This window comes from Lynx canadensis, chromosome A2 (assembly GCF_007474595.2).
Source record: "Lynx canadensis isolate LIC74 chromosome A2, mLynCan4.pri.v2, whole genome shotgun sequence".
In the NCBI taxonomy this organism is placed as follows: Eukaryota; Metazoa; Chordata; class Mammalia; order Carnivora; family Felidae; genus Lynx; species Lynx canadensis.
Genome location: NC_044304.2, coordinates 76,491,228 through 76,503,547, shown reverse-complemented (window position 1 = coordinate 76,503,547; position 12,320 = coordinate 76,491,228). Strand labels below are relative to the sequence as shown.

Genomic DNA, 12,320 nt, shown 5'->3' with positions numbered 1-12,320 from the left:
CCTCTTAGCATTGTGAGGAATAAAGGAAAATCTGTGTAAAGCACTTAGCACAATACCTGGCTCTTAGGAAGAGTTCAGTAAATTATTATTATTATTATTATTACCACCATTATTGTTGTTGCTATTACTGTTATCATTATTTTTATGGTGATTAGACCTCCTGGAGCTTAGTGTTTGCTTCTCAAGGACCCAGACTATTAACACAGGCTGTTTTTTGTCACACAGGATTATTTTTCTCATTGTTGCTTTTTTTGCAACCAGGTCCTTGGTTCATTTTGAAAGCTTCTGAGTCCCTTTCTCTGACAGGCTCCCTCGCATTTGCAGTCCCTGGCACATCTTGCTTTTCCTTGCGTTCCCACATTTCCTGCCTGCTGTTCATTCATTTATTACTTCATTGTCATTCATACAGTTCATCTATTCAATAAATATTTATTGACCACCTCCTATGTGCTAGGAACTAGTTTCTCCCTATACGAATCCACTGACCCCTGAATCCACCAAGAGACCCCTGAGTGTACTCACCTCTTCGTGAACATTGCTTGGCTTGCCTCCACACAGATCACAGGAGGCTCACGTTAACCAGGTTAACCTGGTTCCCTGGCCCCTCGCCGATAGGAGAATGAAATAGTTCTTCCTGTCTCCTAGGACTATGTTTTACGTTTTATTTTTTAAGTTTTTATTTTAATTCCAGTGTAGTTAACACACAGTGTTATATTAGTTTCAGGTGTACAATGTAGTGATTCAATAATTCTATACATCGCCCCGTGCTCATCATGACAAGTGCACTCCTTAATCCCCAGCTCCTATTTTACCCATTCCCCCACCTGCATCCCCTCTTGTAGCCGTAAGTTTGTTCTGTACAGTTAAGAATGTGTTTCTTGGTTTGTCTCTCTCTTTTTTGACCGTTGCTCATCTGTTTTGTTTCTTAAATTCCACATATGAGGGAAATCATGGTATTTGTCTTTAACATATTTTGCTCAGCATTATTCTCTCTAGCTCCATTCATGTCATTGCAAATGGCAAGATTTCATTCTTTTTTATGGCTGAGTTACAATCCATTGTATGTATATATACCATCTCTTCTTTATCCATTCATCAGTCCATGGACACTTGGGCTGCTTCCATAATTTGGCTATTGTAAATAATGCGAATACCCAGTAGTGTGATTACTGTATCATACTATTTTTAACTTTCAGGGGAAACTCCATATTGTTTTCCACAGTGGCTGCACCAGTTTGCATTACAACCAACAGTGCATGAGAGTTCCTTTTTCTCCACATCCTTGCCAACATTTGTTGTTTCTTCTTTGATCTTAGTCATTCTAACAGGTGTGAGGTGATATCTCACTGTGGTTTTGATTTGCATTTCCCTGATGATGAGTGATATTGAGCATTTTATCATGTATCTTCTTTGGAGAAATGTCTGTCTGTTCATGTCTTCTGCCCATTTTTAAATTAAATTTTTAAATTCTGCTCATATTTTAAATTTATATATTTTGGGTACTAATGCTTTATTGGATATGTCATTTGCAAATATCTTCTCATTTAGTAGGTTGTCTTTCATTTCTGTTGATTGTTTCATTTGCTGTGCAGAAACTTTTTTTTTTTTTTTGTAGTCCCAATACTTTATTTTTGCTTTTATTTCCCTCACCTCAGGAGACATTTTAGCAAAATGTGGCTATGGCTGATGTCAGAAATTACTGCCTGTGTTCTCTTCTAGTACTTTTATGGTTTCAAGTCTCCCATTTAGGTCTTTCATCCATTTTGAATTTATTTTTGTATATGGTATAAGAAAGAGGCCCAGTTTCATTTTTTGCACATTGCTGTCCAGTTTTCCAAACACATTTGTTGAAGAGACTGTTTTTTCTCATTGTAGATTCCTTTCTACTTAGACAAAGATTAATTGATCGTTTAATTGTGGGTTTATTTCTGGGTTTCTATTCTGTTCCACTGCTCTATGTGTCTGTTTTTATTCCAGTACCATGCTGGTACTTGAACCCACAACCCTGAGATCAAGACCTGAGCTGAGATCAAAAGTCAGACGCTTCACTGAGCCACCCAGGTGCCCCAGTACCATGTTGTTTTGATTACTATAGTTTTGTAGTATAAAGTCCCGGTATTGTGACACCTATAGTTTTTTCTTCCTTTTTCAAGATTGCCTTGGCTATTCAGGGTCTTTTGTGGTTCCATACAAATTTTAGGGTTGTTTTGTTCCAGTTCTGTGAAAAATACTGTTGGTATTTTGTTAGGGATTGCGTTAAATGTATATATATGGCTTTGGGTAGTACAGACATTTTAACAGTATTCGTTCTTCCAACCCACAAACATGGTATGTCTTTCCATTTCTTTGTGTCTTTCCTAGGACTACGTTTAAGATGAAGCTTGTTGCAAATGACCCCACTTTGAGACATGGACAAAAGTACCAAGACATACTAGAATAAGGTCAAAAATTGTTTTAAACCAGACATGATTATTATGTGACTTATGTTCTGTTGAACATTATTCTTGAAGTCTCAGGTTAGAGTATATCATAGAATTTTGAGAGAATTCCTCCAGGCCACTCAGGTTGGATGAATATATCTCAATCTTCCCTGTGTGATCATGTCTCTAAGCTTGCTCTTCTGAAAAGAAAGGATCAGCAGATTTGGAAAGGGTTGCATAAGAGTTGAATGAACCACTCAGTACCTGAACAGACAATTTCACTTATGACATTACTGGCAGCAATCATTTGTGAAAGAACCCTTCAACAAATGCAGAGTAGTCATGGATTCCGTCCAGGAAAATTTGGAAGATTGTTGTAAGATAATTTCCTTGGCATGTAGTAACTTAACATCCCTTTTGTTATAAGGTTGTACTTTGGATTGTTTCCCTTCCCCAACTCCTCCCAAGAAATAAGGTGATTAATTCAAAGAATTGGAGGAGGAAATATTGGGACAGTATGAAAAACTAAAACTTTAATTAGCAAATGCCAGAGACACTGAATATAGGATGCAGAAGGGGGAATGAAAGGATGCTGGTGGAATTCAGAATTAATAATACTTCTCATCCCACTATGTAGCTACTCAATTGTGTAAGCAAATCACATAGCACATTTAAGAGTGAGTATATTGGGGCTCCTGGGTGGCTCAGTCAGTTGAGCAGCTGAATCTTGATTTCAGCTTAGGTCAGGATCTCACAGTTCATGGGATGGAGCCCTGCCTCAGGCTCTGCACTAACAGCATGGAGCCTGCACAGAGCCTGCTTAGGATTCTCTTTCTCCCTCTCTTTCTGCCCCTCCCCTGCTTGCATACATTCTCTCTCTCTCTCTTTCTCTCTCAAAATAAATAAACTTTGAACAACTCTATATTAAAAAAAAGAGTATGTTTTCCTACCATTCACTTTGAATGGCTTGTCTCAATAGACAAAGGAAGAGTTTCTGCTTGCTTACTAAAGTGATGCCTACCTCCTCCTTTATTCCTCTAATGAGGAGAAAGACCACACTGAAAAGTTCTGCCCAGATGATGAGAGTGTTGAAAGCCACCATTAAGCTTGAGCAGACTCACTATTCTGAATCTGTTCCGTTTTATAAAAATCAAGCCATTATAATAAGGAAAGAACACTTGAAGCTCTAAGGGTTGATCTACATATGAGCAAAAGTTGTTTCTGGTAGGAGGAAATACCTGACTACAAGGGGGTGATTATGACGGGTTTGTTATATTTATAAAGATGAATTAAAAACAAATTTGGCACCAAAAGTTAACTGACAAACTTCTTCATATGTAATATCAGGTATATATTTTTTTCTTCTGGCTTCATACCCCAAGGTAATGCTAGGCAAAGAAGGAAGAAATTAACTAAGTGAAATGGTCCTAAAATTCTCTGAGCATGGTAGGAAAATAGTATAATATTTTCCATCACGGAAATGATTATTATTATGATTTGAACTATTCAGAATATTAGGTTGAAAGATGGATTTATATGTGTATCCACCTTTTAAACAAATTTAATAAGTATTTCCATAGTAATCTAAATTAGAATTAGTTTTTAGTACTTTCTTAGAGTCTCATTTCTATTGTCTTTGAATACAATCTGACTACTTCAGTTTATTTGGGTGAATTTTATTTCCACGTAGACTAAACTTTTTATTGAAGAATTTTTTGGAAGAAATAACTCATATATATGCAACTCATATGTTTATATGCTTGTTTAACGCAATTGTATAATATAAACTGATTTTGTTTTTTGTGACTCATATTACATTTTTAATACACTAGAAGTGCTTTTTATTCAAAGATCTAAGGACTCTCATAGATTAAATGGGAATCCAAGAGTGATAATTTTTGTAAGGTGAAAATGTTTCTATGACTGGGGTAGTTATCTGATTGTTTTTAAGTTTGAATTTTCCCCTCTTGAGTTGAAAGTAAACCTTTATTGTGTAGACAGTTAAGTGAAATATTGTATCTAGCTTGTGAATTAATGAGGCTTGTCATCAGAAAATTGATGATGTGGAATTTGAGAAACTTAACAGGTGATCATAGGGGAAGGGAAGGAAAAATAAGATATAAACAGAGAAAGAGGCAAACCATAGGAGACTCGTAAATACAGAGAACAAACAGAGGGTTGCTGGAGGGGAGATAGGTGGAGGGGATGGGCTGAATGGGTGATGGGCATTCAGGAGGGCACTTGTTGGGATGAGCACTGGGTGTTATACGTCAGTGATGAATCACTGGGTTCTACTCCTGAAGCCAAGACTACACTGTATGTTAGCTAACTTGAGAATAAAAAAAGAAGACGAAAGAAAGAAAGTTGATGATGTGAAGGGCTAGACGCAATACCATCATGACTCTGAGGCATGTAGGACTGTTAGCTCCTAGGACAGATGCCCTAAATTCCTGAGTTATTGTGTCTGCTTGTGGTACTCCTCCATTTTCTCTTTTTCACTGGGCTATCACTGGCTTCATCGTTTGCTATCAGTGTATCTGCCTCTAGCAATTTTCACTGACTCTGGAAGGCAACGTAAATTTGTTGGTATTGGGTTTAAAGCAAGAGCAAAAATACTCTGAGTGAAAGTCCAAGGGGTTTCCTGCTTGAACTCTCGTTCAAGGACTTGGTGGACGTATTTTGCCGGCATGAAAGCGTCTCCCCTCATTTCCTTACTCTTGAATGTTCTCCAGAGAGTTGGAGTTGCTAGCAAAATGACTGTTAGATCACTTAATGTTTATTATACATAATTGTTACTGGATTGTCATTATAATTATTTTAAATATAGCTTACCTATAAAATTAAGTAACAAATACGTTATAAATGATCAGATGCTCCATTCCTTTATTTTCATATAAAATATACCTATAAAAGGACCATTCGAAAAAAGTGACCTTCACTGAGAGATTATTTGTCTCAAAGAATTAAAGAATACCTTCCTAAGTCATGCCTTCTATAAAACTGAAGCTGCCTGAACAAAGGTATTAGTGTTCTTCCCTGGGATTCTCCCTTGCTAATCTTCTTTGATTCCCAGAAACCTCCTATTTACAAAACAAAACTAGCTTTTTCTTGGAGTTAACTAGCTTTTTCTTGAGGTGGCTTATCTGTGCACTTGGAAAGAGTTGTGTTTTTAAAGTCATTTCAGTTCAAGTTTCAACTAAGTACCAAATTAATTTCCAAAAAAATTATATTTGAACTATATATCAATTCAGTAGCTTTTCTCTGCCATGAAGAATGGATCAATCCCTATGTATCTACATATGAAGTATTCAGGTATTTTTATTACCGCCCATATAATTCAGGTTTGGGAAGAGTTTTAGCTAAAATACTGGCTAATTGGGACTTTTGGGTTTATCAGTTTTTAGTCTCAATAATACCACATCAACATTGTGAAATTAGGTCACTTAATAGCCCCTGTAAAACCACTTTAAGATATAAACTTTAAAAACTTTTCTGCAAGTGGGGCACCTGGGTGGCTCAGTCAGTTAAGCGTCTGACTCTGGATTTTGGCTCAGGTCATGATCTCACAGTTTGTAAGTTCGAGCCCTGCATGGAGCCTGTTTGGGATTCTCTCTCTCTCTCTCTCTCTCTCTCTCAAAATAAGTCAATAAACATTAAAAATTTTATGCAAATAAAATTCAACATATAATGATTTTTTTCTTTTAAAACACCTCATTTTATTGTAAAAAATGCAGATAAAAATTAAAAGGTAGACATCACCCATGGTTTTACCACCCCAATTAACCATCACTAATAACTTGGTACATATATATCAAATACTGGCTGTTTTTAATGGTCTCTGTGTTAGCCAACACATTTTTATGATTTTATGTGAAATTCTTAAGTGCTTTCGATGATGATATGATTTTTCACATGGGAAGAATATAAAATTATTTTCTTTTTACAGACTCTGATTGAGATGTTTCAAAATATTGGCCACACCAATCTTGCTGATTTTATTGCTGGATTACTCACCATTATCATCTGTATGGCAGTTAAGGAAGTAAATGATCGATTTAAGCACAAAATTCCAGTCCCTATTCCTATAGAAGTAATTGTGGTAAGCAAAACATGTAATTAGAAAATTCAGCATTAATTGGTTTGACGAGAAAGAAGTTGTAATATATACATGATATTGTAGTATGTATATCTATATATCTACATATCAAGTAATATATGTATATATGACAATGGAATATTACTGAGCCATAAAAAAGAATGAGATCCTGCCATTTGCAACAACATGGATGGAGCTAGAGAGTATAAGCTAAGTGAAATAAGTCAGTCAGGGAAAGACAAATACTATGTGGAATTTAAGAAACAAAACAAATGAACAAACAAAGAAAAATACAAACCAAAAAAAACCCCCTGGAATCTTAAATACAGAGAACAAACTGGTGGTTGCCAGAAGGGAGGTGGGGGGGGGGAATGGGTAAAATCGACAAAGGGGAAAATAAGAGCACTCTTATCTTGACCAGCACGATGTAAAGTATAGAAAAGTTGAACCATGATATTGTACACCTAAAACTAATATAACACCATATGTTAATTATACTTGGATGAAAGAAAGAAAGAAAGAAAGAAAGAAAGAAAGAAAGAAAGAAAGAAAGAAAGAAAAGAAGGAAAGAAAGAAAGAAGCCAACAGGGAAGACTTCCCAATGAGGAGACAAAAAATAAAAATAAAAAAGGAGTTGTTAAAACATGGAGGTTTTTTTTAACCTCTTTTGTTTTATTTTCAGACAATAATTGCTACAGCCATTTCATATGGAGCCAACCTAGAAAAAAATTACAATGCTGGCATTGTTAAATCCATCCCACGGGGGTGAGTGCGGACTTCCTCTTAGGCAATACTAATATATTAAGTCAGAATTTTCTATTTAAAGGAAACCTTTTATTATAAGCCTCATTTCATTGGTGCTCCCTCAATAGTTTTCTTTGTGTGTGATCTTAAAGAAACACCCAGTTGTGCAAACTGTCAGTGTGTGTGTCGATAAAGTTTAAGCCATTTGTTTCAAAGCAGCTCCCATACCCTCTGTCCTTTTCTTCATTTTCTTAAAATATGGCAGGACACGTACAGTTACCACCAGACTCCTGATTGAAGCTCATATGTAGAATTGCAATATGATATAAATAGAATCATGGTTAGTAACGTTTATTACACTGAGAACAATCTGTTTAAGGAATAAGGGACATCTGGCTTAACTTCTCTACCATTTAGTTTAATCAATCTTAAATAATAATTATGTCACTTGTTCCCATGAATAAAACTCATTATCTTCAAGGGAAGGTTTATATATGTTTGGTAGTTCGGTGAGTTAGAAGAGTAAAGAGCAGAGTTCCTTTGTCCACTTCTGTCACCGTCTAGATGGGTGACAGAGGGCAGTGGGCGGGGGCTCCTATAAAAAAAGGGCAATGACCACTGCTGAATTCTTAACTCGAACTTATTCTGCTATGCCAACGAGATCTCTCAGAAGATGCACTGAATGGCCCAGTACACTTTGCTGTAATTTTATCATATGGCATTAAAAAGGAGGCCCAAAGGTTTATTAGATTGGAAACACTAACTTCTAGCAATTATGACCAGTCTTACTGTTAGATAGGCAACAAGTACTAGTTTCCCTTTCTTATTATTTATTTTGAGAGAGAGAAAGAGTGAGCGAGAGAGAGAGAGAGAATGAGAACGAGTGGGGGAGGGGCAGAGAAAGGGGGGGACAGAGGATCCGTGGGGCTCGAACTCGCAAACCTCGAGATCAGGACCTGAGCCGAAATCAAGAGTTGGACACTTGGGGCTCCTGGGTGGCTCAGTCAGTTAAGCATCCGACTTCGGCTCGGGTCATGATCTCGCGGTCCGTGAGTTCGAGCCCCGCGTCGGGCTCTGTGCTGACAGCTCAGAGCCTGGAGCCTGTTTCAGATTCTGTGTCTCCCTCTCTCTCTGACCCTCCCCCATTCATGCTCTGTCTCTCTCTGTCTCAAAAATAAATAAAAACGTTAAAAAAAAATTAAAAAAAAAAGAGTTGGACGCTTAATCGACTGAGCCACCCAGGTGCTCCCCACCACCCTTTTTTTTTTTTTTTAAATTACTTTCCAAAGGTGTTTCATCAAGTGATTCTTATGACCAATGTTTTGGTAATGAATCCTGATGCTGGAAGACATTTTGTGATAAAAGATGTAATGTGGCTATTTGCGGTCTTACAGTATTTTCATGATTTGAGTGGTTATAAAACAACTACATAAGACATATATTTTATGGATCCTTTTTGTCAGGCTTCCTAAGATGTAACACTTAGAGGCGGTCCACAGCAAATGCCCTGTGCCATCAATGCATGTTCCATGAATAGGTTTGAGGAACTCATTTTTGCTGCCCTCAGTCCTCCTTTCTGGCCCTGTCCAGGGCTTTCCTGACTGCTGTCCTCCTGAAGTGGATCTCTCTAGCCCCCTTGACCCTTGGGTTGAGTCATGTTGACTCCTCTGACAGACCACCTGGTGTAGTTTGCTGCAGCCCAACAGGGCCACTGAAGGGGGCAGGAGCTCGGGGAAAGACTACTCAAGAAGTCAGTAGAAGATGTCCAGCCAGGGCCCCAAGTGAGTGACTTGGGGCAGAAAATTGCCACTGCTAAGATCCTGCAAGGCACTACAAAAGCATGGCAGGTGCATGGCAGATTTAGGGTCTCCCCGCATTTACTGAGTACCCACTATGTGCGTAGGTACTAATTACTTACACATACCATACTTCCTTTACTCCTTCCAATAACCTTATGAGAAGAGTATATAGTTCCCATTTGATAGCTAAAGAAACTGGGACTTTGTAAGTTTAAATAATATGCCCAAAGTCAGAGAGTTACTTACAGACTGATGGAGCCAGCATTCGGGTTCTTTGATTTCAAGTCCCTGAACATTGTGACCTTGGGGAATCAAGGACCTGGTAGAAGGCTCTGGAATTGGAGAAGTAGGCAGCCAGGCAGGCAGTGGGCATCAGGTTGCAATCAAAATGGAACTCTTTGCAGGACTGGAAAGTTATCCCAACAGACCTAATTACCTGAAGGAGGGTTGGTTGGGTCTCAGGAACGAGTCAGAAGCCTGGTTTTAAAAAGTAAGGTCCAAGCTTATGTCTAGACAAGTGGAGGTGTGATGCCGGGTCACTCAAGGGCTGGATCAGGGTTTCGAACATCCCATATTTCTACATATAATATCCATTCCCAAGCCTACATGTGGGTCAGGATGGGATGTGGGAGGAAAGGAGTCTGGAAGTGACCTCGCCTGTAGGGAGAAAAAAAGCCTACAGAGGCAGAGAACCAGACAGATCTTGGTACAAAGGAAATCACCATTACCTGGACCCTTCTAAATGACCTTGAGCAAGTCATTTCACTTTTCTGAGCCTCAGCTCCCTTATCAACAAAAGGAGAGAAGTAGATTCAAAAATTTCTAGGATATTAGATTAGGATATTAATTTGGATAATATTAGGATATTAGCAGCTCTAAATTTCTATGGTTTTCTATAACAATCTTATTTCTGTTTTAGCACTTCCCTCTAATTAGAGGGGGGGAAATGTAGTTCCCTATTAAAGGAAACTCAGGGGGCACCTGGGTGGCTCAGTCAGTTAAGTGTCCAACTTCGGCTCAGGTCATGATCTCACAGCTCGTGGGTTTGAGCGCCGCATTGGGCTCTGTGCTGACCACTCAGAGCCTGGTGCTTGCTTCGGATTCTGTGTCTCGCTCTCTCTGCCCCTCCCCTGCTCACACTCTGTGTGTCTCTCTCTCAAAAACAAATAAACATTAAAAAAATGTTTTTAAAGGAAACTCAGACATAAGTGAGGTAGGTGAGGGAGATTGTTTTAGTGGGTTTTGTTTGTTTGTTTGTTTTGAAGGTTTTTGGCTTAGGGACTTCTGGATATATACTCTATGGATAGTCATCAAGATATAGGTACATGAAAGTCATTCTCCCAATATTCATATTTGGGGACAACTGTAGCATTATAAACTTATAGCTTTCTTTCTTTGTTTTTTCTTTCCTTCCTTCCTTCCTGCCTTCCTGCCTTCCTGCCTTCCTACCTTCCTTCTTTTCAAATAGGCTTTTACGCCCAACATGGGGCTTGAACTCATGATCCTAAGATTAAGAGTCACATGCTCTATGGATTGAGCCAGCCAGGCGCCCCTGAGTTTATTTCTTTACATGGTTTGTAGAATAGCTCTAGTTTGTCAAACAGTAGTCATTCAACCCCACAGTCATTGAGAAGTCTTAGTCATTGTGATGATGGATCATTCTGATAACTACATAAATTTAATCTTTTCTGGACTCAAGAAGATTTTAAATATCATAGCTCTTAAGATATGGAAAATCTTTTTTTTCTTTTTAATTTTTTAAATTAAAAAAATTTTTAATGTTTATTTTTGAGAGAGAGAGACAGCATGAACAGGGAAGGGCAAAGAGAAAGAGGGAGACAGAATCTGAAACAAGCTCCAGGCTCTGAGCTGTCACCACAGAGCCTGGTGTAGGGCTTGAACCCATGAACTGTGAGATCATGACCTGAGCCAAGTTGGATCCTCAACTGACTGAGCTACCCAAGTGCCCCTTTAATTTTTCTTTTTTTAAGAGAGCAGGGGGGAAGGGTAGAGGGAGAGAGAGAGAGAGAAAGAGAGAGAGAGGGACGGAGGGAGGGAGAGAATCTTAAACAGGCTTCATGCTCAGTGCAGAGCCCTATCTATGTGGGGCTCAATCCCATAACCCTGGGATCATTCCCTGAGCCGAAATCAAGAGTCGGACACTTAACTGACTGAGACACCCAGGCATCCCAAGATATGGATTTTCTACGTAGGTCTTTCTTTCAGCATCTTATATTGTTTGTCTCTTTAATAGACCTGACATCTCTTCGTATGCGGAAAATCTTATTTTATGGCCAGACTATCTTTTAAATTCAAAGACCTTTAAGATAAAAGTGTGTAAGGGGAAACACTAATGTGTGAAATGGCATGGCATGAGATTGTGTGATATTATAGGATCCATAACGACAGGCTTATTCATGTCAGAGGTCTGGATAAGGCAGCATTTGTAAGCTCTCAAAGAGGGGCAGAGAAGTCAGCCAGTGAGACAGCACCAGCTTCTAACTAAAAATTGTAAAAGCAATGCCACCACTTACTTGTCTCCTGCTTTTTGCCCTTAGGATCCAGCCCTTTCGCGTCTGACTTGGGGGTTGAGTGGAAATAGCATCTGGCGAGGTAGGAACAGAGAATTATGGTCAAATGCTCACTGCAGTTTTCGTTTAAAAACTCTCTAGGTTTTTGCCTCCTGTACTTCCACCTGTGAGCTTGTTTTCCGAGATGTTGGCTGCATCGTTTTCCATCGCCGTGGTGGCCTATGCTATTGCAGTGTCTGTAGGAAAAGTATATGCCATCAAGTATGATTACACCATCGATGGGAACCAGGTATGGTCCCCCGTGTGCTGAATCACTTTTGTAGGGCTGAAGACAAGAAAAAAGCATAAACAGGGTAGATTCTGTTGTCTGCTAAGGAAGGGATTGGTCCCTCTCGCTAGCCCTTATCAAGCTAGGGTTTCCCTCTTAAGCATGCGAATTCGAAATTAATTGGAAACAGGCATGTTGTATCTCTTTCCTTTTTAAGAAGTTGAAGTAACCCGAACTTTAAGAGTTAATTTAGTCAGGGGGCGCCTGGGTGGCGCAGTCGGTTAAGCGTCCGACTTCAGCCAGGTCACGATCTCGCGGTCCGTGAGTTCGAGCCCCGCATCCGGCTCTGCGCTGACAGCTCGGAGCCTGGAGTCTGCTTTGGATTCTGTGTCTCCCTCTCTCTCTGCCCTTCCTCCACTCACACTGTTCCTCTCTCTCTCAAAAATAAATAAACATTAAAAA

At 39.0% G+C, this 12,320-nt stretch overlaps 1 protein-coding gene across 1 annotated transcript in view; it reads left to right on the top strand.

The window, feature by feature from the left end:
• Window positions 1-12,320, top strand: part of SLC26A4 (solute carrier family 26 member 4) — a 51,184-nt gene that overhangs the window by 15,184 nt on the left and 23,680 nt on the right. Inside the window, exons 6-8 of the mRNA XM_032592381.1 lie at window positions 6,367-6,519; window positions 7,199-7,281; window positions 11,732-11,879. Coding sequence (XP_032448272.1) covers window positions 6,367-6,519; window positions 7,199-7,281; window positions 11,732-11,879 — 384 coding nt within the window. The remainder of the gene's footprint in view (window positions 1-6,366; window positions 6,520-7,198; window positions 7,282-11,731; window positions 11,880-12,320) is intronic.